Source organism: Nelusetta ayraudi, unplaced genomic scaffold (genome assembly GCF_046127955.1).
Source record: "Nelusetta ayraudi isolate G7.1 ecotype Tasmania unplaced genomic scaffold, CSIRO-AGI_Nayr_v1 ptg000100l, whole genome shotgun sequence".
NCBI classification, from domain to species: Eukaryota; Metazoa; Chordata; class Actinopteri; order Tetraodontiformes; family Monacanthidae; genus Nelusetta; species Nelusetta ayraudi.
Genome location: NW_027466150.1, coordinates 423236 through 450986, shown reverse-complemented (window position 1 = coordinate 450986; position 27751 = coordinate 423236). Strand labels below are relative to the sequence as shown.

The window sequence follows — 27751 nt, the reverse complement described above, 5'->3', positions numbered from 1 at the left end:
TCATGGCTCTGACGTTAACGAGAGAGGCGGTAGTGGAAGTTTGTGCAGTAATGTAGAGATGATGTCAAGCGTGTTTTTTCCTTCTTTTTTTTTCCACAACCCTGATGCTTCATCAACGTCAAGCTGACGATTGTGTCTAATCGCTAGATTATGCAATGAGAGGAGGAGGGAGAGCAGGGATTAAGTGGTGTGCTTGTGTGTGTGTGTGTGTGTGTGTGTGCGCGCGTGCGTGTATATTTATGTTTCCTGTCAGCGCGTCCGGCGTGCTGGCTCAGCTCGAGCCGTCAGTGGCCGGGCTGCTGCGAGGGCGGGACCTGGTGCTGCCCTTCTCAGGGATTGATCATTTCAGGAAGGAGGTGGTGTTTGTCAGCCTGGCCGCTGGACAGCACACGCACACCCTGGAGAGTCTGGCAGGTCAGTCCCCCTCGGCTTCATCCTCTCTATTTACTCAGCATGTTTCTGTTAGTTTGCTTTCTTTCTCTGTTTTTTCCTGTGATTTATTTATGATCAAATTTTACCAGCACTTACATCGGTCCCATCATTTTTGCATTCCCCTCAGGGGTCTCGTAAACTTCAGAGTGAATTCAGGATCGATGCAGCCAGTCAGGATTGCGCTGTATATTGACAATGACGAGGCAACGGAGCGGATGGGATGTTTAGTTAACGTTGGGGGTCAAAGATTAGACACCGTTAGGGGAGATGTGATGATAAGCGCCGGAAACCAAACTCTCACATTGAGTCGCTGGATGCAGGTCTGAGCTCAATTTATGCCAACGAGCCGACCGGGATGCAGATTACAGGGTTGGAAATCTATAAATGCAAAATAGAGGGTAGAATTGCAGAGAAGTGGTCTGAAGGCAACCATTGAAGCCCGGCAGTCATGTTAAATTATATGCTCCACTCTATATGAAGTGTGTTGAACTTGAATGGAGTTCTGATTTTCACTCAGCTCTGCTGTTGGATGGAAGATGCGGAACCACATCTTTTTTTCTTCATTTTTTTAAAACCGTCTCGTGGATTCTTGACAAATGACTCAGGATTTTCCCTCATTTTCCCACTTTGTTTACTGCTCTGGCTGGTTGCTTTTAACAGAATGGTTTTTTTGTTGTTGTTGCATTCGACACGCCGGCACCATTTGCATCTCTGTGCGTGCGTGTGCACGTTTTGTTGGCATGTTTTTCTTGCGCCGTGCTTTGGGCCACGACATTAAGCCAACATTTCTAAGAGGATTGCCGCTCCATTGCTCTCGCAGCATCAACACACGGGCGTGCACACTGCAAATGAGCTCTTACATGCTTAATGTGGCCCGGTGGCACATCAACATGCTGGGGAGGGGCAGGGGCCTCTCACACATAATACACTGAATATATTATGTGATCTGGATGAAACCTTGGCGTCGTTAAGCTCCGAGGGAAATTGCTGCCGTTTGGTAAACGCAGGGATATTTAAATTGTCTGTACGTACAGTATTAGCGCAGCGTGTTTGGATGCATTCGGGATGCCGCCGGTGCCGAGAGAGCTGCTTTTATTAAGCCGTTGGAAAATGCAAACGGTGCAGCTGCGAGACAGGAGATTTCTTTTTGATGTGACGCGTTTCTGTGGCTGTTAACTGGAATAACGTGAAGGTCCTGATCGGGACGTAGTGATGAGTTTGTCCCACACCCCCAGCCAGACGTGTTGTGTGACATTGGTCAAAGGGTTTCCACTAGTTAGCTTTTTATTGTTATGTGCAGGTGCAGTAGAACAGTCTCTAAGTCTGGTGTCATCTTTTCGCGACGGGCAAATACATAGTCGGCAAAGAGACGACCAGATAAAATTATTATTATAATTATTTTAAATATCAACACACATTGGTTGACTACAACACCATAATAATAAATTATGGTATTAAGGAATAAATGAACTTCATTGGTCAATATCTCCTATGAAAAGGTCACAAAGGCCAAGTCAGCTCTCTTTACTGCTGAAATCTTCATTTCTGCTAATATACATCCACTTCCTATGGCGGCCTGTCCTGCACTCAGAGTCACAGGGTGGACAAACAACCACGTGGAGAATGACTCAGTATTCAAGAGTTGCCAGGGAGCTGTGCAATTGAGTACAGGTATATTCCCGCAGAGGATCCACGCAGACGCATCGAGAACATGCGAACTCCGCCGGGCCCAGCAACCTCGCATCATGTGCGCACGTACATTAGACATGAATCATACGCGTCGGGGCGAGCTAAGTGAAAGAGAAACAAGTGGCAGAGGTCCCGTCGTTGTGAAAAAGGCAAAACAAGGACCCGACAGGAACCCTCCCCTCTTCCCTCCTCTCTCCTGCTGCCCTCACCGCCGTTATTGATTCTCTACTAATCTTTCCGTCCATGCAGAGGTCCACTTCTAAAAATACCTCCGCGGCTTCCTTTTTTAAAAGAAAAGAAAGCCTCGCCGCTCTGAGTCCGCTCGTCTCTCCCTTGCATATCGTCTGTCTGCTCATTTATCGACCGTCGTCTGACCTCCACCCTGAGCTTCGCGTTGTAAAAGGAATCGGCCCTTTAAAAAACAAAAAAACGAAAGAAAACAAGAAGTTGCGACGCCTTCACTCGTGTACATCACCGGATTCCCCGCTGGCGCGAAGCCCATCCCATGACCTCAGTGTGTCAGCTCACAGTCACCTGGTTCAGTCTTGTTAAAACAACAGCTCTTTGTCTGAACTGTGCTGTTCTTTGACCGTGTGTGTGTGTGTGTTGCAGAGCTGCTACAGAGCCGTTTTGTGGAGAAGGGTCTGGCGCGAGCAGACAGCCGCGGGTTCAAACCCCACCTCACCATCATGAAGCTCTCCAGAGCGTCCAAGCTGCGGAATCAGGTGGGTTTGAAAAAGGTCAACTAACCCAAAAATGTAAAAACATAAAAACAACTAATAATAATAAATTATAATAAAAAAGCACCAACTCACATACTTCACAAGTGGCAATTAAATCAAAATACCAACATGGAAAAAAAAAAAACAACATATCTCTAGTGTTAATGCTATATTTTATCCTGTGGAATTGTTCAGTTTCGGAATAAATACACACACATAAATCGTCTAGGAAATTGGAAAGCGTTCCAGAACACTGTGTGACTGTGTGTGGGTGTGATGCGTGAGGACATGCGAGTGTCGGGGTGAAAGTTCCAAAGGGGGACACAGATAAGCAGGAAGCGGAGCATCTCTCACTTCTTCCAGCCTGGCGCCTGCCAGACGGCGTCCCCGTCCTGCACCCGGCGTACGTGCTGCAAAAACCTGATGGATTTGATGTTTCTGCTTCCGCAGGGTCTAAAGCGAGTGGATCCGGCTCTCTACTCAAACTACACCAACAGGTAGGCGCCTCTATTTTTCCTCGCATTTAAAAGTGTGACTACGATGAACCAAAGCGATTACGGAGTAATCTTTGTACAGTTTCTTCTTAAAAAAACGGTTAAAAATTCAAGGTTCAGGGTGGCTTTATTGTCAATCCTACAACATATGTGACATATACAGAGCATTGAAATGTTGTTACTCTGCAGTCCAGGGTGTAAGGAAAGCATGCAGGTACGGTACTATAGAGTTTCGGGCTCTGACAGAACCGTGTTGTTTCTGCGGCAACGCGCTCAGGGTCTTTGGCGAGCAGAGCGTGGAGCGACTGGACCTCTGTTCCATGCTGAAGAAGAAGCAGCAGAACGGATACTACCACACGGAGACCTCACTACAACTGGGTGAGTAACGCACAAACGCCTGGCTAATTGTTGTTTTGCGCCGGTGAGCCACCAGAGGGCGCGCTTTGCTCACTTATCGGTAAACATAAATAGTTGCCGTTTCCAAAGTTTGAAATCCATTTCTTTTCCCTGTGTTTTGGGGGATTTTTTTTATTGCCCCATAATTCAGTTTCTGGCTGATGTTTCGAGTTTTTCCGACCTGTTGACCTAAAATATGTTGGGAATTTGTTTTGATATCTTTTAGCATCTTTGAAAAGTTATTTTTAGTGGAAAAGTCCGCACGGCCACACGTACTCATTTCTGTTTTTGATGTGGCTGCATGGTTTCTTCCTTTTGATGTCTGCGCTACATCAAACAAGTTTTCCATTGTCGTTTGATTCTTTCAAATCTTTTGACATGCCATTTTTTTTTTTTTTTTCAAAATGTTGCATGCACGAAGACTAACAGCAGATTTACCAGCTCCTTCTGCAAAATACACCAACTAGTCTTATTCAAATGTTTCAACTTTTTTTTTTTTGTTACATCTGAAGCCAGAATAGATTGCTCTGCCAGAGTGTTTTCCCAGAACCGTGTCAAACTCTCTGGACGTGATTTCAACATCAACATCTGTCATGCATAATGCCTTGAAAGGACACCGGCTGCGAACTGCTAGTTTGCCCGTGTTTATCAGCTGGGCTTCCAGTCAAATGCTGCCTGCGGTAATTAAAGGCTCGGAGCCCCGACGTGCTGATGCGAACGGGGTTTTTGTTTGAGGCTTGACGTGGTTCTGTTCTGTTTGTTATCTCTGGCTTGTTATGACGTACGCCAGGCTGGAATATTAAATCAAAAGAACAGAGGAGACCCACGCAAAACCCTGCAACCCAAACAAAGGCATTATTACTATACAAAATAAGGGTAATGCATTCCCTCACATGTGCTCCGAGTATCCGCGCTAATTAGTGTACCTCCTTGTGTGTGTTTGCATGTTTGCGTGGTGGGTCTGTGTTAAACTCGACTCTCGCGCAGCGTTTTGCTGGATGCACGTGTGAGACAAAGAGCGACAGTGTGCGGCGTGGGAGTGAGTGACGGAGCGGCGGGACGCGCGCGCCCTCGCTTGTCATCGACAGAAAAGCCTCTGTTTGCAGCTCCGTTGTCACAATAATATGTTTATTCAGATTGCGGAAACGGAGGGAGGATAAAGAGTGAGAAAATGCAGCAAATCTTTGCAAAATCAAGTCACAAGAGTCCAAGCTGCTGTCAGCGGAGGCAGGCGTGCCGATTGGTGCCGTTTAACGCTGCCATGCATTATTTGAGGTTTGAGACCAAACCCCCTGTATCAGGAAATGTAACAAATGATGCAAATAGATACAACTGTATGAGTGCTTTCATGATAAACTGTTCAACCAAAAATGTCGAAGTTTAGCAGGAAGCTTAAAGCTGCCGGCTGTAAACAGAGGGCTAAATGTTCCGTTTCCTCTAGCCTTTCTTCCCGTTTTTTTTTATTGCACAAAGTCAGTGGTTCTCAAACTTTCTCTGTCACGCCCCACCTTGGAGGAAGAAAATTTTTTCATGCCCCCGCCCATTTATTGTACAAATAAACAACTTTAGCGAATCACTCTTTGTGACATCAAATCCTGAACCTCTGCCCTCTGGCTTTTTCGCTCGCGCATTAGAAAGAAAATAGAGCAGACGCCGAAACGATGGCCGCGGAGGTGCACCCCGCTTCAAGTCTGGCGTGAACGACACCATCGTTCCGCAGCTACTCGCGGAACGATTCTACGGTCAAAAGTGGCCAACAACAAAGACCACGGGCCACCGCCGGACTCCTGAATTCTTCTTTTCGTCCCTGTCAAATATCTGCCCATCCTGTGTACCTGAGCAGCGTTTTTCTTAGCTACAACCTACTGAACACTTTTTGTTAATTGTTCCGCCGTGGAAAAAGTTCCGACGTGAAAACATTAGTTCCCCCGGGTGCCCCGTCCCCCTCCCGCCCGGTGTTTCGCCCCCCCCCCCCCCCCCCCCCCCCCGACGTGACTCTGCACCCCTCAGTTTACTTAGTACAGAGAAAGGCCTATAGGATGTATCATGGGATCATATGGCGGTCATCTGTCTGCAGACAACAAGCTGCCGTCTGGGCTGAGCGATAATCATCTGAAAACGGCTGTTATCTGGGAGCCGGGAGGTTGAGTCAGTGCTCTTGCTTGCATGCGGCTCCTGTCACGACCTCTCGGCATTTACAACAATACACCGTCACCCACAGCCGTGCGCTCAAATGTGCACACAAACAGTAAAGTGCACACATAAAGACGATCGGCTCCAAACACAGCGGGGATCATAAATGGCACGACGCGGCGTTGCGCACGGGAACGGACGGCGGTGCTCCGTTGCTCTGTGACCTTTTGGTATTTATCCAGGATGAGGTCAGCACAGCCTTGCCTTTCACAGCGAATCTAGTCTTTTCATTTTGCATGAATATCGCTACATTCAATACTTTGTTCATGGTGAATACACGGTGAAGTGTCTTATTTTGGTATTCTTTAAAAAAGCACCTTCCAATCAATATTTTTTGCTCCAAATTTTGTCCACACACTCTCCGAAACTCACTTTTCCTCCCACTCGGAACTCTGTCTTTCTCTCCTCGTCTCCTAAAAGCACCGGGCCTGATTCGCTGATTCATTGCGGGGACGTTTCTTTGACTGAAGTGCCACTCAGATCCATCTCGAACCGAAGCCCATTCACGGCCTTTTAATATACTCAAGCTCTGTGTAATTGCGTGACCTCAGAATCGCTCCCCGAGGACGATCGACGTTGTCGCTGGTGGCGGCATCGGGAAGGTTTTTTAAAAGGCTCTGAATAACAGTGTTTTGCAACAATGAGACAATCAACAGACACTGCACCCGTGCCGTAGAGAGGATTTTAAAAGCAGGTGACCCCTCGCAACCAGAAACGATGGAAGCGCCGCGCTCACGGGAGTCGAAACCGCCCCCCCCCAAAAAAAGAGTCACTTTTTCCCGAAGAGGAGACTTGTTGAACATGAATAATGTAGCGAACAGCTGAATCCATCAAAGATTGATAAGAGCACCTTGATTGTTCCAGCTGCCGACGCTGCCTGAATAACCCAATTTGTGCTCCCTCCGCTCTCCTCACACACAAAACTGCCAATGAACGACGCTGTGAATGCAGTTTTAATCTCCTCAAACAGCTTCGCCGGGAATTTCATTACCGTTACCCTCTGTCGCTGAAAGCAGTCGTCAAGGAGGGGCGGAGCTCATTAAAGGCTTCTGGAGAGAAATTTATCCAACTGGGCTCTACAGTGTGTCAATAAACCTTTAGGGAATCAATGCAAAGGCCCGAGGGGCATTACAACTGCACTTTTTTGCATTTGCTGCAATTAGTCTTTGTATTCAACTGCCTTCTAAAGAACTCCAGCTTTTCTTCTCTGCAACCTTTTATCTTTTTGCATCCTCAGCACTCGAGGATGAGGAAGGACTCCAGTTCCTGCCACACTCTCCTGCTTTTTAAAGTAGAGATTATCCGGTGCAAAGGCGTTTTGTGACATTTCGGCTTCACTCGTGTGTCATCCCGTCATTGACACTGGCTTAAACCAGCCAGCTGTCGGCCTTGAATGGCAAATGACATGACATTTGCAGATGGCGGATGCCGCCGTTCGAATGTGCCGTCCCGCTGTCGACGTCGCGGTCAGAACAAATGATCGTTTACGCGCATTCTGGTTACGTGTTTGCAGGAGAAGCACGTGGTCCCTCAAAGACGCCATTTGAAATGGCCTCCTTGTTCTTCCCTCGACACAAAGGGGCGACGGGGTTCGACAGAAGCAAAATCGGTTCCATAAAGTTGGTATTGATTATTGACCAATCCGGAACCGGAAATCAGGAATCAAAGAATATATGCGACATCTCTTGAATGTCAAAACCGGCTAAAATGTGCTAAGATTAGCTTTATTCATCAGTTGGTGACGAAGATATCCAGAATATTCAATTATAGTATATCAGGTTAAGTTTACTCCTTGGAATATATCGCCTCACATGGGTCACCAGTGATATTGAGTGTCTTGGTAGCCCAAGATACACTGACTTGAGTTTAGAGGAAATCTAATAATATCTCCTACCGTACGTATAGATCACACACTTAAATATGTCGTCTGCCATTTAGGCTGGTAATATGGGTATAAATCACATGAAACAAAAAGTGGGGAGGAGACGGTATGGAAGTCACAGCTAATGAAAGTCGGACTGGGAGGACGGAGGGGCCGCAGGTGACCGAAAGGGAAGAAACAAGCGAGCAGTAAACAAAGAGGAGAGGAGACGGTCAGTATCAAAGGGATAGCCAGGGATGAGGGGAGGTGATTGGACCGGCCGGGTGGACGGTGGGAGAAAATTGAGTGTGAGCGAAGGTGACAGTAAACAGTCGAGCAAATTCAGGTTTGATATTAAGAGGGAAGGTCAAGCGGAGACCGACTCAGACGACCTTATGGGGAGAAATGGAGGGGAATAATAGAGCCCGGTGACAGATGGAGCGGGCTCGGATTAGTGTTCAGAAAGGGAGACGTGTCCCCCGAGGTTTTCTGCGCGTAATGACCAACAAGACGCACAAAGATGTTTTTTTTGTATTCGTCCATGTAACTTGGCCAGCTACAGTTGCTGCACCGCTGGACGAGGTTGAACCGGTCACTGAAAAGCGAATCGGAGGTCTGAGGTGAACGTTTGGACTATTCTTTTATTGGTGTTCCAATTGGAATTGGTGTTAAGTGGAATGACCAGGCACTGGTCTCATCTATAATGACAGCCTGCAGCTATTACCTGTTAAAACCATCAGATCAGAGATGCGAAAATGTCAGGCGTGTCGCACACAAGTGGAACATTCTTTGGCAGACGTGGGCGCGGGCGAACGCGTCTCTCTCCTTCGTCCCCCTGAACCGCAACCCGTGCACGTTTGCACGTCCGTGACCAATATTACAGTGGAGATATGGCAAACAGGAAGGGCAGCGGGCTCGAAACCCCTCTCCTCACTGTTATCAGCTGTGTGCAGCTATTGTCGTCATTCCACTGATCATGTGCGCAGGCTGCCTTGTGACTGAGGCGTGAGGCACCACGGGCTGACCTTGAGTTAAACAACGTCGGCGCCGTGAATGTGTTTTTAAATGCTTGTCGCATTCTCTCCTGGGCCTCCGCGTTAGCTGTTCACGACTCGCGAAGCTGCAAGAGATGGGAAGAAGCTACTTTAAACCAGCTGCTGTGTAGTTTTTGATGATGTAAGTGCGCGGCCCTCAGCCCTTCCCTCAACCTAATCCCCCCCCCCCTCGCCGAGCCGAGACAGCTTCTCCTCCCAGGAGTGGGAGCGCGTGGAGCCGCGACAAAAGCATTCCCGGAAACTGGTTGGAGATTATGTGTTGGAGAGGAGTTCATCAGCAGACGTTGAAGAGGGGAACGACCAGGTGGCTCAGACGGAGGTCTGGTGATTGAAAGGCACAAATGTACCTCGCCTCGTTTCTTCTGGTGCTTCATCCTGCTGCACAGCTACCGTTTCCGGAAGATTCTTGAGCAATGTTTTCTGTTGCAAAGTGAAGTTGTAGCATTAATAAACGTGACATTGCACATTTTTATTGGCCTATTTTAATAGAGAAACATCTTGGTTTATTTTTCTTTCAAAAAAATGTTTAATATGTATTAAGTAGTTATTGGGACTGTGTTCGCTGCAGTCATTTGTTTTCTGGAGCTCGATAGAGGTTTTTTTTTTTTTTTGTGGGGGGGGATGATTAATCACACAAGGCCCCAAGTCCAGAGTGAAAAATAAAAATCTGAAAATGAGATTTTTAAATTTACATGCAGCACTGTCCAAACCCAGTTTAATAAAGCAGTCATGAAGACAACCGCACTGTGACGTCTGAGTACTAAATCAAAACCAATTACTGCTATTCTTACTCAATAGGAGCGCGATCATCATCATCATCATCATCATCATCATCATCATCATCATCATCATCATCATTCCAGTTGGCATTTACATGAGAAAAGAATGAAATTGGCTGACACAAACACACACAAGAGTACGGCGCAGCAAGACAACAATGCGCACAGCAAAACAACATTTATGTGCAAAATGGCTTTCAGTGACGTAAAAAAAAAAAACATTTATGTGCATTCAATTGTCCTGATACCTATTGTAGATCTTTTTACTCAAATGGGTTGCAACATCCAGCTGGTTGAGCGCGCGCGCATGTGTTTGTGAAGCCTCTGTGATTTTGTGGCTTTTCAGCAAAATCAATGCTCGGAGAAAAATCGATGTCAACCACAAACTCAGTGGTTTGGCTTAAACCGAGCTCCACTCAATCAGCCGCCTCGTGCCCCGCGCACGTCCCGACTGATGTGGGTAGAAATTTGGGGCCGTGGAAAGTGTCTTTGGGTGGTAATTACGGCGTAATTGCTTCAACTAAAAAAAAAAAAGTGTGTTTGCAGACGTGTTAAGGCCGCGCCATGGCTCGTTTTCACAAATTGAACGGCGTATTAAGCAAAACACTTCCTTCCCCTTTTCCTCGGCGGCCCTGTAGCTTTCAATCAGCGCTAAAAGGACGCACGCGGCCAGCTGGGAGCAGAAAAAGCTGTTGAGGCGATTTCAGTTTTGATTTGCAGTTCTAGCACAGAAGATTTTTTGCTTTGCCTTTTTTTCTTTTCTTTTTTTTAACTCAGGTGCTACTTCAGAAGGTTAAGACCTCAGCGTGAAAACATCAGCAGCAACATTCTCACCCTTATTACAACCCACGTGATGTAGCTGGCGGTCCTTTATTTTAACCACAGGTGGTGTCTCCACGCATTTCGCTGTGTTTCCGGCCCGACGACGAGTTTTTAAGTGACCCCCTCGCCCCCCCTCCTGGAACCGATTGCACCCTCCCATGACGCGATTGTTTATAAAGAGCCGTATCGGTGGTCTCACGAATTAGCGACCGTCACTGGAATCGACACTTTTGCGATATTCCTCTATATGGATACGTCTGAAAAACCACCTCATGAGAGCGTCAAAACCATTTAGCGATATTTGAGAGGTTTTCCCAAGTTTCTGTGTTTCTATTACCAGTTTTCTTTATCGTGATATTTAGGTTTTGCGCAATTCTAGGTGTAACAGAAACACAGCTAGTGCCCTCCCCCAACATACTGTGTTATTATTATTTTTTGAGCGCATCCCATTTCTACGACCCCCCCCCCCGGGAGACACTGCTGGGCTTATGTTTTCATAAATAATGCAGTGTTGTGTGCGGCTGCTCTTCCTATTCATTCAGACACCATCATTCCGGTTCTGGTGTGTAAGGGAGGGGGCGGAGCCACATCTCTCCTCCCCCTCCCTGTCCACACACACACACACACACACACACACACACACACACTTGGGGCAGATTTGCTGTCTCTTCCTATTAGGTTTATTCATGCAACACTCTCTCCTCCCGCCACACACACACACACACACACCTCACCAGTCTTTATGCGTCCCTTCCGTGGCTATACGCTATTCAAACAGCACTTTTTTTTTCTCCAGACACACGCACTTTAAACATGCTTCGCCTCCGCTGCCCCCCCAGCCCCTCCCACTCCCACACACACACCCTCAGTGTATTTGTCACATCCACTCAGTGCCGTTCCATTCTCTCCTTCGCCCCTCTATCCCCCCCCCTCTCTCCCCCTCCCTCTCTCTCTCTCTCTCCCTCTCTCTCTCTCTCTCTCTGAGATACTCCTCCTCTGTGTGTCAGTGCAATGTAGAGCAAGAGCAAGGAACCGCTCGCTCATTTCTGTTGCCGTCGGCAGCCGACTTGCTCGGTCAGCGTGGACTGGGGGGGACGAAGGGAAGGGAAGGGGGAGTCTGCTGAATGTGTGCATGTATGTAATTTTTTGGGGGGGTGTTTTTGTTGTCCGGTCTGCATCGCCGAGTCTGTTTTTTTGCGATTCGAAGGGGAAGGAAGAAGGGGGGGGAGGGACCGCGACGTGGACGGGGGGGGTTGGAGAAAAGGTAGAGAAGACGGACTCTCGCTGCCCCGTCTGAAGGGCGGGGAGGGAGGGGCGCCACAAGAGGAAGAGGGGGTGACAGCGGGGGAGGCGCCATGGGTCAACTGTGCTGCTTCCCGTTCTCGCAGGCGGAGGAGAAAATCGGTAAGTGGCCGATTGGGCAAACTAATCACGGCGATCTGCTCGCCGCTGGCGTCTTTACAGGGAGACACCGGTCGGTGTGCGTGCGTGTGTGTAGGTGTGTGCGCGTGCATGCGCGCGCGTCACTTTTTTTGTCAGCCGCCTGCATTCATGCAGACCTGCAGAAGGGGGGGGGGGGACGGAGCGCGTGCAGGAGAGTCTGCGGGCGCAGCCTCCCGCCGTGGCTCCGTAAGACCTGTCCTCCCGCTGGAGAACCAACCCCATTGTTTAACGGGTGCGTTTGATTTACGAGCCCCCCTCGGATGAGATGGCTGTTGTGTTGACGGGGGCCGACGAGGCTCCTTCGCTAGGCGCTCCCTCCCGGGGATGCTTTTACAACTAAGCTGCAGCTTAGAAGTCGTCCCTCCCTCGTCTTCAAGTCGTTCAACCCACTTTCCGAGGTCGTTCCTTTCCCCGAATTCCAAATCTGGATATTCGTTTGGAACCATAAATCATTCATATCTTTGTGGGGTTTTTTTTGGTTGGGGGGGTTGGTTAAAGTCCTTGTTGAAGCATCGTCGTCCTTACTTTTGCATTGCTGTCGACCCCACTTTTAGAGGAAACAAACTAGATAAAATCAAAGCAAAAATTTGTTTTCACTTGCATTCAAGTTGATGCAATGATTTCCTGCAGTGCTCACGAGCGAGTGCAGAAACGTGTCTTATTTGCAAAACGAGCCACAACCTACGCCGCCTACAACTCCCCTTCAAACCAGCAATTCATTTGAGCGCACACAATAAGATGCATTAGCCAACAAAAAATACATATACATCCAAATTCTCTAGACGCTTCCCTGCAGGTCAGAAGAAGTGTCCCACCACGCTCACCTAACTTCTAGACAGTACTACTACTGAGTTCACACCAGTTGTAGTACTACAATATTCTGTCTAAAATCCACATGGCAAAAAAACAGTGAGAAGCTTTCTTCGAACTAACTATGGAACAGCTTCACTCGTGCTACTGCACTCGTCCCACATGACCGTGCAGCTTAGATTAGCCTTATATCTCAACATCTCCAACTGCAACCAAAAACAAGGCAGCTTAGAGGGAGAGCTCAGAACGCGGGAGGCCCTTTGTGACATCACAACGCACTTCATTTAGCTGAAACGCTCTCATTACTTGGAAGTTTGACAACAGCTGCTACTGTTGAAAACTCTGCTAAAGTGAATTTCACGTCATACATCTAACCTTTAAACCTTTAAATAATGCCACCTGGAGACAGACTAAGGTTGTTTGGTTAGAATAAAGTAATACAGGTTAAAAAAAAAAAAAAAAGAGACACACAGATTTGCTACAGTCTACTTCGTGAGCACCTCGAGGATGAAAAAGGCCCTTGAAAGGTAATTACACGTGCAAATTGTGGTTTGATTGCAGATGATGAGTGGAATCAGTTCCGCAGATGCCGCAGGCAGACGGTACAGGTTGTTATGCTAGTCGGTGGTGGGAGTGATGCAGATTTTATTGACGCTGCTGCTCAGTCTGATTTATGAAATGGGGGCGGAAATAAAAATCAATCCAATTGCATCTTTGTATAGGATGGAACAATTTAAATTGGCATTTGGGTAAGAATGCCGGCAGCTGCTGCGGTTTTATTTGGTTTGGGATGTGATGAGAAATAAAAAGTACACATATGTCAAGTTGAGTTTCTAGCTCCCCCCCCACCCCCCTTAAAAACCAGCACTCAGACACGAGGCAAACAAGGAGGCTTAAACTGTGTGACTCATTTTTTCTTTTTATCCTCTTTAAATTAACGGGCGAGGTGAACGACGGGGGCGCGAGTGCAGCAGCAGCTGCCGCTGATCCACCTTTGGATCAATGATTAAACAGGGATGGGAGGTAATAAAAGGCTGCGGCGGTTCGGGGCCTGGCGTTTCTGCTTTATGTGGGATGCTGGTGACGTGTCATAAAAGGCGGACTTTAGCACCGGCTGAAATGGCAACCTTGCTAGTGTGTCCTCTTGTAGCATAACGGTGCTAAAGAAGGAATAGTTAAAGCTGCCCGTCTGTATGTACACACACACACGCACACACGTGTGCACTCTTGTCTGGCTGCTGATTCTCCACCACCCTCCAGTATGGTTCCCCCCATTGCTCGACCCTCACCCCCCACTCTCTCTCTCTCTCTCTCTCTCTCTCTCTCTCTCCCCTGGCTTGCAGCTGCAGCGCTATAAACAGTCGAGCCACTGTGCCCTACTTCTGAGCACAGAGGGAGATGGAGGGCGTGAGGGGAGAGAGAGGGATGCAGGGGATGACAACTAATGAGGGGAAAAGGGTGGAAATGGCCTCCGACAGTAGAGGAGAGGGGAGAATGGAGAGATAGAGCTGAGGAAAGGGGGATGGAGGAGAGAGAGTAGAGGAAAAGAGAATAGAGGAGGTGGAATGGGAGTGTCAGCGTGTGTGTGCGTGAGAGAGAGAGAGGGAGGGAGTAAGAACGAGTGTGTAGGTCAGATGCTACCCCTGTGATGCGGTGGCAGTCGCCCTCGTGAGCACAGCAAGACGTGCACGGGCACGTGCGTGTCTCCAACCCAAGGACCAGTGTGACAAGGTGTCCCACTGTGTTGCTCGGCGCTCTCAAAACCCGCTGCCAGTGCGGTGTACGCACAAACTACACAAACTACACAAATGTCAGCCGCAGCCACTTACCAGAGATTTAGCGCCACGGTCCCGTTTCATAAAAAGCTGCTCAGACGGCACGCTTGGTAAATTGCTCTGAGATGTTGACGTTATTTTGTTCTTGTTTTTTAGTGACGGCGGTTTTAAAAGGCCCAGCATGTAACGTTCAAAGGACCTGACTGGGACGAACTGAATTAAAAAACAGATGTGATTTTTTTGTTTTGTTTTGTTTTGTTTTGTTTGTTTTTTAGTTGGATGAGCTCCTCTGTTATGTTTTTCCTCTCTGATAATAAGCTATTATACTGGCATCATAAATCAGAGGTGACACACTCTTGACAGCAGCCTGTTTTAAAGCCGACATGACAGCCGTGATGTGAGATCAAGTGGGACAGCAATAACACGGATCAGCTTGAACATGGTTTGAAATGTGTTTTCTTACTGCCAGCCACACTGGGCCTCTAAAAACATTTCCTCCCAATATTGCTTTATGCCAGTGTGAGCCATGATCTCCGCTTATATTTCCCTCTTCCCCTGATTGTGCCACTTACAGAGCGCCATTTACGAGACGAATCGCCACCGTCGGCACCGCCGTACGTCTCAGAGACGTTTTTGCATGTATTCGCTCTGGCGCGGCTCAAGCCGAGACACATGTCACTTTGACTCGCGGCTGCCACAACAATTTCACACTCAATTTCAAGGAGCCGCCTGCATCCAAACAAAACACTAGTCGAACGAATGGTATTAGGTCTTCAAAGAACAGAAATTGCATTCTGGAGCAAAATTTAAAGGTCCCATATAATGGAAAATTTCTAATTGCTAATGTCTTCTAAAAATTATTGAAAAAGTATATTATGCCTCTGCAGCTGTTCAGTGAATTCCCAGGACACGAGGAAGTCCATATATGTAAGACGAGACATAGAGCAAGGGTCTTGCCCCCAGTTAGTTGCCATCTTGCACCACCACATTTCTAAGGAAGCCTGGTGTGGACAATCCAGGTCACCTGACTGCTCGCATCTTCAAATAAATCAACGAAGAAGAAGGCCACCGTAGCTCACTGGCGAGCTCGGGGAGGGGAAGGAAGAGTGACAGACGCTGCAATCTAAAATGGAACCACTTGATGCGGCTGTTTCTTCTTCAAAATCTCCAAATATTACACACTTAACCTTTCACTAAATATAGCAACCAGTGATGCAAGGATGTGTGTGATTGGTCGCTGTTCGCAAGCAATCAAGTGTTGCCCCTGAAATACACCATCATCCAGTCATCAGTCAGGCTCCTAATCGAACCCGTCCATATCCTGATGACGTTCCCTCCGCTCTCCTACTGACTGTAGGTCAAACACGGTGACAGATTTCTGCCGGCTTTCCAGGCGGTCGCCATAAAGCCTCGATTTCCTGGCTACTGTGTCGCTGTTCGCTTTTCACGGGCGTCAAGGTTTGCGCAGCTGTGCAATAAAAGCCCTGAAGAGGTTTACGCCACGCTTTCTCTCTCCTGTCCACGTGCGTTTGAAGGCACAAAGAGAGAGGAAAAAGAAGGAGGGGAGGGGGGCGTCATGGCGGAGGAGGCAGAGACCACATGTGAGGGAGGAGGGAGGGAGTGAGAGACGCACGCCGCACTGCTTAATTCATCCCTTTTTTTTCCCCTCCTCCTATTCAGTCCCCTCTGCCGAGTCCTCTGCAGCTTCCCTCCCTCCCTCTATGCTAATTCCTCTTTCATCTGCGTTACAAGGCTCATCGCTCTTCTTCCCGAGAACTCGCGCGGACTTTCAGAGGCCTCGCCGCAGTCCTGAAAGGTCCACGTTTGGTCTCGACGGGGGGAGAAGTTTGACGGCTGACTGCAAGCCGGGGCACATTCAGGGTCACAGAGCAGGAAAAAAACAAAGACGATTCCGACTGCCAGCCGAGTGCGTTCGTCCCCAGCGAGTCGGTTCCCGACGCAGAGGAGCAGCAGCGGAATTAAGTTTTGTTTTGTTTTTTGTTGTTCCAAGTGGAAAAATCCGAGTCAGCTTTACATTTCTCTTTTATGACTTTTGGACTGAACAGGGAGTTGAACCCTGAATTCAATTCTAACTTTTTTAACCTTTACCTTACTAACCAAGTGGCTTGAGATCAAAAGATCTCTCACCCAACGCTAGAATCGCACTAATGTTATTCCAGTTGGCCTTCGCTTGGGTTTAGAAACACGAGAATCATCTCACACTTACTTCCCTTTTTGGCAGCAGTCGACTGGCGCTGACTTTTGTGTGTGTGACTTTGCAAGCTGTATTTTTGATGAATTGCGGGGAGGGGGGGGGAGTAGCATTGTCATCATTCCCTTTGTTTGTGCCGGTCAGCACACCAGCAGCATCATGTGTTGCCCTGAGCCTCGTGGCGCCACTCGAGAAAAATCGGGCTTTGATGGTCCCACCGTAGCTCCTGATTGAAGGAATTTTATCAGCCACAAATCTCACACTCTCTCTCTCTCTCTTTCTCTCTCTCTCTCTCTCTTTCTCTCTCTGGGAGATGTCTTTAAACGGAAGTGTAAATAAAGTTGTACGAGGAGCGGTCCGCGGCTACTTTGCTGTATTCGAACAAACTGTCGACGGCACATTTAATGAAGACAATGAAACTGCTGGCTTAATTAGCCGTGAGGGATCTCCATCTCCTCCTCATCTGCTCCCTCCCTCCTGTTTCTTTTCCCGTTATTCCCTCCCTCCCTCACCCGATGCGCCCACTCCCGCGTTTGTTCCTCCTCCAGGCTCCACACTCGTTATTCCGCAGTCCTGCTCCTTCTGTTCTCCTCTTCTTTCTCCTCCTGCTGCGTCTGTCCGTTGTTCTGTCTGTTTAATTTATCTATTTATTTTTTTTTTATCCTGCTTCATCACAGCCCTCCAGCCAAGACTACCAAAATTCATTTCCTGCCCCAGAGGCCCGTCGACTGCTGCGGCTCCTCTTCTTTCTCTTGAGCAAATCGCAGTCTTCAAATAACGCAAGAAGAAATTTGCCACTGCCGCCGATTTTCGGGCCTGTATGTGAACGTGATCGGCTCCACGCTTCAGCCGGCAGTTAAATTTAAGCAGCTGACGGGGTTGTCGGTTGGTCCTTTGGAGACTAAATGTAGGTGTGAAGGCCTTGTGTCAACAAAGAATATGTAGCCGAACACAATGTTTTTTCCATATTCAGGGGAGGGAAAAAAAAATAGTGAGTTTAAAGAGACGGAAGAAGAGACAGTGAACAGCCGCAGCAGGCCTCCGGGGATGAATGAGAGGAGTTGAATCTTCTGGTTATTCAGGGGTGGGAAAAAATAAGGCTGTCGGAGTTAAACTGACTAGAGAGCGATGACGTTTCAGTCTGGTTTGAAGGTTCGTGCGCGGCAAGGAAATGGGAAGAAGAGCAGCGGTTCTGGGAGCAAACGCAGCAGCAGTTTGTGTCACTTGAGACAGAGCAGGCCGACAGCCTCCGTAAACTGAGCGGCAATGGTTTTATTACACAGAGCAGAGCTGCCCGGTGTGGGAGATTTAGGAGGCGGACGGTTACAGGGACATATAAGGTGAAGTTTTTCTGTGGTACTGGAGGTCGAGGCAGACGTTGTTGTCTGTTGAATCCATTAGAATGTTGTGGTCGCTCAATTTAATTTCGTAATATCAACTGAACTCTTGGAGGGATACAGATGCTAGGAACATCGATATCAGAGATATTTCTAAAAGTAGACCCATATCTGATATCTGCATTTACACTGGGGCTGTTATGTCCTGGACACTCTCGAAGATCAGGGCAATGCTGTCCAATCAGAGCCACCCCCTGCACTCGGTCTTCTCCCACCAAAGAAGCTCAGGGAGCTCCAGACTTCTCTCACTGAGATGCACCAAAGAGAGGCTGAGGAACTCATTTGTTCCTCGTGCCATTAGGCTATAGCTTGGCTATGTGCTAGCTTGGCTAAGTCGTAACTTGGCGTGCACCATTACAGCGCCGTCATCTGGACCCGGCCACTGCTAATGAGCCTTAATGAAAATCCAATTTATCCAGCTAGAGACTCTCTGCGAACAGACGCTCGCTGCGAGCTTGCAAAGGAGGACTTAACCCACGTTTACATTCCCTGTTTGGTGTGTCAGCGTTGCCATCGGCCTCGCAAAGTTAGACGAGTGCTCGGCCAGCCTCTGTGCAAATAATATCCAAGTCAGCGTAAACACAATCCGGCAGAATGTCTGCGCTGGACAGCAGACAGCAGCGGTATCCATGATAATCGCGCTGCCACTACAGCTTAAACCAGATTTCACTAAATGGCTTTTCGGCTCCCGCTCAAAGGGCCGCCCAGAGGTTCCAACCCCAGCGTTTCTTTGACTGGGTTTCGTTTTCCTCCCGCCTCATCCGACAGTAGAAATGACTCGGCAGCACCAAAAGTATTTTTACAAGAAAAGAAAAGATCCATCTCAGGATGCTACAGTCAATAAAAATGAGGAGGAGATGCTGCTGAAAGAGGCAAAACACAAAGTGCTCACAGACAGAGCCAGGAGGGAAAAGACTGGCGGGTGTGAGAGACCGAGGCACTTGAAGACATGGTTGAGTGAAGTGTTCCAGATTCGGAAAAAAAATAGGAAAAAACTCTTCTGTGATGTTGTGAAAAGTTAAAGTACCTGCCCGGCGCTCAACCTCGTCGCCATGGCAACAATGAGAGTTGGATAAAGAGAGAAACTAGCGGGGGAAAGGAGTTGAAGAGTGAGTCGAGGCTCGAGTGTGTTTCACCGACACGTTGAGATTGGTTGGACTGGGAAAACCGAACAGGTGATGGAGAGGGGAGGATGTTCTGTAACAGAGGGAAGGGAAGTCGGATCTACTCAAACAGGGTGCGTTTGATTCTGTGGCACTTGGGAAGAGTGAAGAATTTTTATTTAAAGTGTTTCCAGTTAGACAATATCCAGATTCATTCATTCCCCTCCAGCTCACACCATCGTGCCACCGACCTGATCTGTGACAGGAAAAGGAAAAAAACAAAAGAAAATCGGAATCAGGTCACTTGAGCCATGTCGAGTAAATCCCGCCCGCCTTCGTAACGGAGATAAACGCCGCAAACTTGTTTGGTTTTTTTGCTCGCCGCGGCTTGTTTCAAAGCTGCCCTGGCGGCTCTGACCGCCGGAGCACTTTCACAGTTATTGGATTTGAATGGACAGTAGTAATCCTTCAGAATGAAGCCGCGACCTCTTTTAAGCGTCGCAGCCATCTGCCCAGGGGTCCCGATCATTGGAGAGTCACTGGAGTCCCGCCCCGGGTAGTCTTTTCCACCGTCTTAGAAGACAAAGAGGCTTTCAAGAGAAAAAAAAAAATCAAGAGTGCCATCTTTATTTTCTTAACCCTCCGTGCGTCACCGTGGAGCTTTTTGTCTCTGATGACTTCGGGGTAAAGCAAATTAAACTGACGCCGGCGGTTATCTATTGTTTTGCAAACTTGGGTCCCGAAAACCAACTCTGTATCAGGTGCTTTTTCCTTTCTGCACAAATCAGGGAGAGACTTCAAATTGAGCAAAAAATGGCGCAGGGGTCACAAATATTCTGAGGGCCGTAAATTTATGATGACTTGCCGTGAGCCAGTATTGTACAATTAATCCGAATCCGAAGCGTCGCTGGACAAGATGTCGTCACCCGCCATCGGCTTCTTGGAACCGGTAATGTCATGTTTCCCCGTTTGCAGGCGTCCCTAGTGGCTCATCGGATCAAATCCAGTTAATGTAAATGATCTGAGTGGAACCGGTCGGTCCCTGTCTGTCTGGAGGCTGGACATGAAGTCGTTTGCCGAGGTTAGAGCCATTTTAAGTAGAGAAATTGCCTTGTACAGAGAAACACTTTTATACCCGCCGGGATAAGAAAATGTTTTTAGCAATGCCCCGAGAGCTCCGACTTCACGTGTGCGACCCGCTAATATTTGCCTTTCTCACATTTCCAATGTTTTATTGCGCCGAGTGAGATGCTGCGGTAACCTTCCCCAGCGATCCGCGTCTGATGTGCAAACACAACATAAATCACACACACACGCACAGCTGTGCCTCCATCCCTTATCGGAGCGTCTCCGACACTCGTGCTATTGGAACAAAGCTGCTCTCTGTGGAGCTGCTTTGATTATAAAGCCAGTATTTATTCCTATGAGGTAAAAATAATCATAGTGCACAATTCAGCCAGTCTGTATCATAGCAGGAAATTGTTCTTCACACAAGGTGATCATGATCATGATGAAGGGTGGACATACTGAAAGGCCGCCATAATATTTGGATCTATTATCAAATCAAGATTGTTCAGTTTCCATCCTGAACCCAGAACGTTTTCACCTTATTCGCATGCAATATCGGCACTAACTTGTCCAGTGCACTGCACAAGAATTCCCTCAAGGCCTGTCACCATGTCCTCCACCCCAAGTGTCTGGAAAGGTCACCTGATCTTGATGCAGGTGCCAATCAAAAACCGCTAGCGCAACAGCGGGCAGACACCCCGGCTTTCAGCCATCTCAATATTGACTCCTCGTCGGGCAGGGAGTGGAAAACACTATCACTAAGTTAATATTTCATGTGAAAGACAAATATTAAATTCTTCATCCAGGCAGCGTTAATGATGGCGCGTGTAAATGTTGCTTGCGAGAGGAAGGGATTAACCTAAAATGGCCAACGCGGCCAGACAACAACAAGTTCCAGGGGGACGAAGCCCACTTTTAATGAGTCCAGCTTCCCGGAAAAAATCTTGTTTTTCAGCGTTGGCTGATTGTGAGGAGAAAAATAAAGATGTGGAATAAAAACTGCAGCAGCCCCAGAGGAGGGAGGGGGCAAAAGTGGATTGCGAGGAGCCAAAAACAGAGGTCAGAGGGATGAGTCACTCAAAGTGATGGACAGGCCACAGTTAATCAAATGAAACCTCAGCAGCAGCAGCAGTCGCAGAACCTTCCGAAAAACAACAACAATTCAGCCTGAGTGAGTCGCACAACAAGGCGAAACGTTTGGTCCGAAACATTTCAGAGCGTTGGCAAAAACAGGCTGGCGCCACAACGTGAATAGATGAGGGATGATTTTTATTCTCAGACGGCACGAGTTTGGTCCGATATCCAAGTGTGGGCGCATCCAAGAGGTTTCATCCAAGGAAAGAACTCTACAGCCGAGCACCAGTCTGAGTTCAGATGTGCCGGGTTAAGGATTGGACAGCGGGATCATGAAACACCCCCTGGCCTCTTAGTGTGTTTTAGAAGCGCTCTATTAACCTCCCTGTTAGCGGATCCTTTGCGGGTGAGCGGCTGACTGATTTTCTATCACTCTGGCCACCCGATTTCCCTGCGTGAATTATTGACCTCCTCCCAACCAGTATTTTTTTTGGCTCCCCCGCCCTAGCAAGAGCAGAAACCCATCAGCAGGATCTGCATGTGTGTATTTCTTTTCCAGTCGCTCCGCAAGGAGGAAAACACATTGATATACTGCTGATGTGATTGGACAGTGGGCTGTTGATCTCGTCTGCTGTCAGTCTCTCAGTGAGGAGCACATAAATCCACTCTTATAGTCACTCAGTAATATTTAGCCTATTACTGCACAGGAGAAAGAAGAAAAAAACCCACACAAAAACAAAATGTGAACTTTAAAAAAGTGGCGACGTCATGTTCCAGCGATGGCGAGCCATTAACTTTAATGTCTCTGTGTGTGTTTTCTGTTTGCGGCTTGTTGCCGCACAACCAAGCGGTGATGATTTAGACGAGGATATTGAGTTATGTTTCTGGCTTGCTTGCTGTCGTGTGTGTGCTATTGAGATTATTAAACTACGGGGGGGGGGGGATATGATGCTTTGTTACAGAACTAGCAGCATCTTGACATTGAAAATAAAAAGTGACATGCTGATGCGTTCGGAGAGTGCATCGCCTTTGACAGCATGTCGACAAATGTCAAGCTAGGGCGACGTGTCCCAACGCTTGGGTTAGCGATAAGGCTGGAATTAGGGTCAGGGTTAGGGTTAGCTGGAATTAGGGTTAGAGTTTCAGGGTTCCTCATGGGCAAGAAGCCCCAAATTTGACGTGGTTGTGTCTTGAGGGATCCCGATGAACCTGCAAGTGGCCCCATGTCTCTAGGACAAAGTTGACTTTTGACCCCATAGACTTGCATGGCATTAGGGTTAGCGATAAGGCTGGAATTAGGGTTAAGGTTAGGGTTAGCTGGAATTAGGGTTAGGGTTTCAGGGTTCCTCATGGACAAGAAGCCCCAAATTTGACGTGGTTGTGTCTTGAGGGATCCCGATGAACCTGCAAGTGGCCCCATGTCTCTCGGACAAAGTTGACTTTTGACCCCATAGACTTGCATGGCATTAGGGTTAGCGATAAGGCTGGAATTAGGGTTAGGGTTAGGGTTAGCTGGAATTAGGGTTAGGGTTTCAGGGTTCCTCATGGGCAAGAAGCCCCAAATTTGACGTGGTTGTGTCTTGAGGGATCCCGATGAACCTGCAAGTGGCCCCATGTCTCTAGGACAAAGTTGACTTTTGACCCCATAGACTTGCATGGCATTAGGGTTAGCGATAAGGCTGGAATTAGGGTTAGGGTTAGGGTTAGCTGGAATTAGGGTTAGGGTTTCAGGGTTCCTCATGGACAAGAAGCCACAAATTTGACGTGGTTGTGTCTTGAGGGATCCCGATGAACCTGCAGGTGGCCCCATGTCTCTCGGACAAAGTTGACTTTTGACCCCATAGACTTGCATGGCATTAGGGTTAGCGATAAGGCTGGAATTAGGGTTAGGTTTAGGGTTAGCTGGAATTAGGGTTAGGGTTTCAGGGTTCCTCATGGGCAAGAAGCCCCAAATTTGACGTGGTTGTGTCTTGAGGGATCCCGATGAACCTGCAAGTGGCCCCATGTCTCTAGGACAAAGTTGACTTTTGACCCCATAGACTTGCATGGCATTAGGGTTAGCGATAAGGCTGGAATTAGGGTTAGGGTTAGGGTTAGCTGGAATTAGGGTTAGGGTTTCAGGGTTCCTCATGGGCAAGAAGCCCCAAATTTGACGTGGTTGTGTCTTGAGGGATCCCGATGAACCTGCAAGTGGCCCCATGTCTCTAGGACAAAGTTGACTTTTGACCCCATAGACTTGCATGGCATTAGGGTTAGCGATAAGGCTGGAATTAGGGTTAGGGTTAGGATTAGCTGGAATTAGGGTTAGGGTTTCAGGGTTCCTCATGGACAAGAAGCCACAAATTTGACGTGGTTGTGTCTTGAGGGATCCCGATGAACCTGCAAGTGGCCCCATGTCTCTCGGACAAAGTTGACTTTTGACCCCATAGACTTGCATGGCATTAGGGTTAGCGATAAGGCTGGAATTAGGGTTAGGGTTAGGGTTAGCTGGAATTAGGGTTAGGGTTTCAGGGTTCCTCATGGGCAAGAAGCCCCAAATTTGACGTGGTTGTGTCTTGAGGGATCCCGATGAACCTGCAAGTGGCCCCATGTCTTTCGGACAAAGTTGACTTTTGACCCCATAGACTTGCATGGCATTAGGGTTAGCGATAAGGCTGGAATTAGGGTTAGGGTTAGGGTTAGCTGGAATTAGGGTTAGGGTTTCAGGGTTCCTCATGGACAAGAAGCCCCAAATTTGACGTGGTTGTGTCTTGAGGGATCCCGATGAACCTGCAAGTGGCCCCATGTCTCTCGGACAAAGTTGACTTTTGACCCCATAGACTTGCATGGCATTAGGGTTAGCGATAAGGCTGGAATTAGGGTTAGGGTTAGGGTTAGCTGGAATTAGGGTTAGGGTTTCAGGGTTCCTCATGGGCAAGAAGCCCCAAATTTGACGTGGTTGTGTCTTGAGGGATCCCGATGAACCTGCAAGTGGCCCCATGTCTCTAGGACAAAGTTGACTTTTGACCCCATAGACTTGCATGGCATTAGGGCAGTGGTTCTCAAACTTTCTCTGACACGGCCCACCTTGGAGGAAGAAAATTTTTCATGCCATGCATAATTGTTCCGCCGTGGAAAAAGTTCCGACGTGAAAACATTAGTTCCCACGGGCTCCCCGTCTCCCTCCCGCCCGGTGTTTCGCGCCCCCCCCAGATGCGCCACCTACTTTGAGAAACACTGCTATAATGTAACCACTTGATGTCCCTGTTTCTAACTGAAAATCTCCAAATGTTACATACTTAACCTTTAAATGTAAACATCATTTTCTGTCTTGTCATTCCCTCAGGTGGACGTCGCCGGTCCGAACCCGACGAGGCGGAGCTACTGAGAGTCAGCAGGCGATTGGTGGAGGATGCTGTCAGCCGGGCCTTGCAGCAATACAAGCAGGAAACACTTCAGAATGGCGGCGGGCCCAATGCGGCGGTGGCGGCGGTGGCGCAGCCTCCGGGAAACGCCGAGCAAGCGGAGACAAAGACGGACACTACGGCCAACTCGCCCACGGACTGCAAGAAGTGACGCAGACCGAGTGACGCGCAGATAGAGACGGAAGATAACCCGGCCGCCCCCAGAAAACATCCGCCGGGCGAGGACACAGTCGGCGGAGGCGTCCCACACAGGCACAACCCGAAACCAGCGAACCCCGTCCGCCCAGTTTGCCGAGCGGGGCCGTCTCAGTGAAGCCAGCCAGTCCGACGCGGGGACTAGTTACAAAAAAAAAACAGATAATGTAGCTCGAGTCAAAGCGCTGGCTGACCGTCAGCTGGCCAAATCTATCAACTACCTATCTATAGTGTCTTACGTCTAGCAGCGGTTGCAACTCAGCTGTACGTCTGTGGTAGCGTATCACTACTACTATAACTACCCCGCAACCTCGCCCCAGAAAAGATGCAAGGCACACCTCAGTACATTACACACTGCGTTCCAGAAAAAAAAAAAAACTGCCCTTTAGTACAAGATAAATCATGTTTTATAGAAAGCATCAGTGTCAGAATTATTCTCACCAAACGCTTTCCTGTTTCAGCCGAAGGCAGTTTGTCTATGGATCCGACCAATCAGTTATTTATGTAAGTAAAGTTATTTTCGTATGTAAAGACCAAGCAAGGCAATGCTGTGGCAGATTATTTAGCACCGAAGAGTGAAAATGCAATTTGTAGACGTCACTTCAGTTTTTCCAATTCTCACTTTCTCTGGATCCAATCTTGGTTCGAAGCACGTTGAGGCAGGAAATAAGCAGCAGTCAGTTGGGAATTACTTTGGGCGAGATGTCAAATAGCATTTTGTCACTATCACCTCGAAGATTGTAATAGAAATGGTGCCGTTGTATTGACCGAGTCTGTCCTGCGGAGGCAGCACTGAGACAATCAATCAGATTAGTCAAAGCTAAATTTATCGAGAATCTCTGAACTACCGGGAACGAATGATGCCAGCTAGTGTGAATTTAACACACAGATTAGAGTCTAAAATTAAGAGCCTTTACACACCTAATGCATGTTTTTATTGTGCAAATGATTCACTTATTAAAATGTCTTTCCAACTGAATTAAACAATTGAGCATGTACAGGAAAGTTACCTGTATATGTACACATGCAGCAACAACCACAACTACTAGCCGTAGTTCGGCTGATTATCTAGTCACCAATCTGTCTTTTCAGACAACGTTTAGCATTGAAAAAAACCCTGAAAGCAAAACTTTCCTATTGAAACTCATGTTGCAACCAGTGAGGAGAGTTCAAATCAAAGCATTTTCCATCTTGGTGCCTTCAAGTCAGCGGGCATCTGGTGTGTAAAGGCCTTAAGACTGTGACGCACATTTGACTGAGAGTGATGAGCAATTGAAAACGATAAGCAAAATGGAATTTGTTGAATTTAAATTTAATTAAAAAATTTTAATGCAAATTAAAAAAAATTAAGTTACCTCATTTTCACATTACAAGATGCTATCAGACACACAATTTTATTGCATCTTTATTTATTTGTAATTTTTTTTTTTTTTTTAAAGCAATGTGGGAATTGTGTCACAATTTATATCAGTTTGAAAGTTAATTGCCGGTGCTTCCCAGAGGGTCTCCAACCACACCGGGCTGCCACGTTGGCACAGAGCATTAAAATGTATGGGACAAATCCAAATAACGTGACGTTGACCATATTGTGTGATTTCCAAACATTCAAACACGGATGATTCTCGCGAGGGTCGCCTTCAAACTGACATTGTTACGTAAATTGTGGCACAACTCAAACAAAGTGAAAAGAAATGTTTTTTTTTCTATTTATGTTTTATGCTTGCACAGCGCATGTGGGATTGCACACTTTGTGTCAGCGCTACAAATCTACTCAACGGGTGAAGACCGACGGTAGTCCACTTTAACTTGAAACTCGTTATCTAAACTTGACTCTATGCTGGCGATGAAATACGATGAGAAACAGCAAAACAGATTTTTTTTTTTTCTTTACATCTGTCTCCTACTTTTGATTTACATTTTTTTTCGTAACTTTGCTATGAAAGTTACGATTGAACTGACGTGAAAAAGACTATTGTATCCTTTTAATATTTTATTCACAATGCTTTGCTCACGCAGCAGAAAAACTTTCCCTGTCGGACAGACAGAGTTTAACATGGGAGATGAAGAGAACAAGAGAAAAGCTTTCAGTTTGCATTAAAGAGCGAAAGAAAAAGCACAAAAAAACACGAGTTGGTTTGGTTTCTCAGCCTTTGGCTTCACATTTTTTTTGCTTTTTTTTTTTAAGTGGCACAGGAGTGTGAAGATGCCGTCACATCAAGTCGCCTGCTTTCAAAGTGGCCTTCAGTCACGAATCTGAAATATGTGTCTTTTTTTCCTGTATTTACTTAAGCTGAGAACGGATAAGTCGAATCTGTGGCTGTTATGCTTCTGGAAAGGCACATTTTAGTTTCAATTTCTTTCTTCTTTTCCAAGAGTCTCTGAAATGTCAACTGCGGGCTGAGGAGTGAAATGTCAAAGTCTTGCGCTGGGTGAAACGGGTTTGTCTCTCGCAAACCTTGTTCCTTGTGTAAAACTACGCTGAGATATCCAGAGAGAATCCGTTTTTACTTTCCCTCTCGAGAAAACTGAACACTACGACTTGTGTCTACCGCTGGACTTTTCATCAGTTTAGAGGGTTTCTTTTTTTGTTTGTTTGTTTGTTGGTTGGTCGTTTTTCATTTTGTGGCACCGGATCCTTAATCTCCTTAAATCCCCCTTTAAGACACAACTTGTCCTGTCGGCCTGTCGTCTGTCTATGTGTGATTCCCTGTATGTGTGTGTGTGTGTGTGTGTGTGTGTGTGTGTTTGTGCGCCGGGTGTTTGATCGTTCGTCCTCCCCCCAGAGAATTTTCTTATCTCTCCGTCATGAAAACCTCAGAGCTGCGTG

General features: G+C 47.5%; 1 protein-coding gene across 1 annotated transcript in view; it reads left to right on the top strand.

Moving 5' to 3' along the window:
• The window catches only part of akap7 (A-kinase anchoring protein 7), a 30874-nt gene extending 3503 nt beyond the window's left edge, over window positions 1-27371 (top strand). Inside the window, exons 6-10 of the mRNA XM_076048384.1 lie at window positions 254-414; window positions 2734-2846; window positions 3294-3340; window positions 3615-3715; window positions 24651-27371. Coding sequence (XP_075904499.1) covers window positions 254-414; window positions 2734-2846; window positions 3294-3340; window positions 3615-3715; window positions 24651-24880 — 652 coding nt within the window. The 3' untranslated portion in view covers window positions 24881-27371. The remainder of the gene's footprint in view (window positions 1-253; window positions 415-2733; window positions 2847-3293; window positions 3341-3614; window positions 3716-24650) is intronic.
• Window positions 27372-27751: the final 380 nt, after the last annotated feature.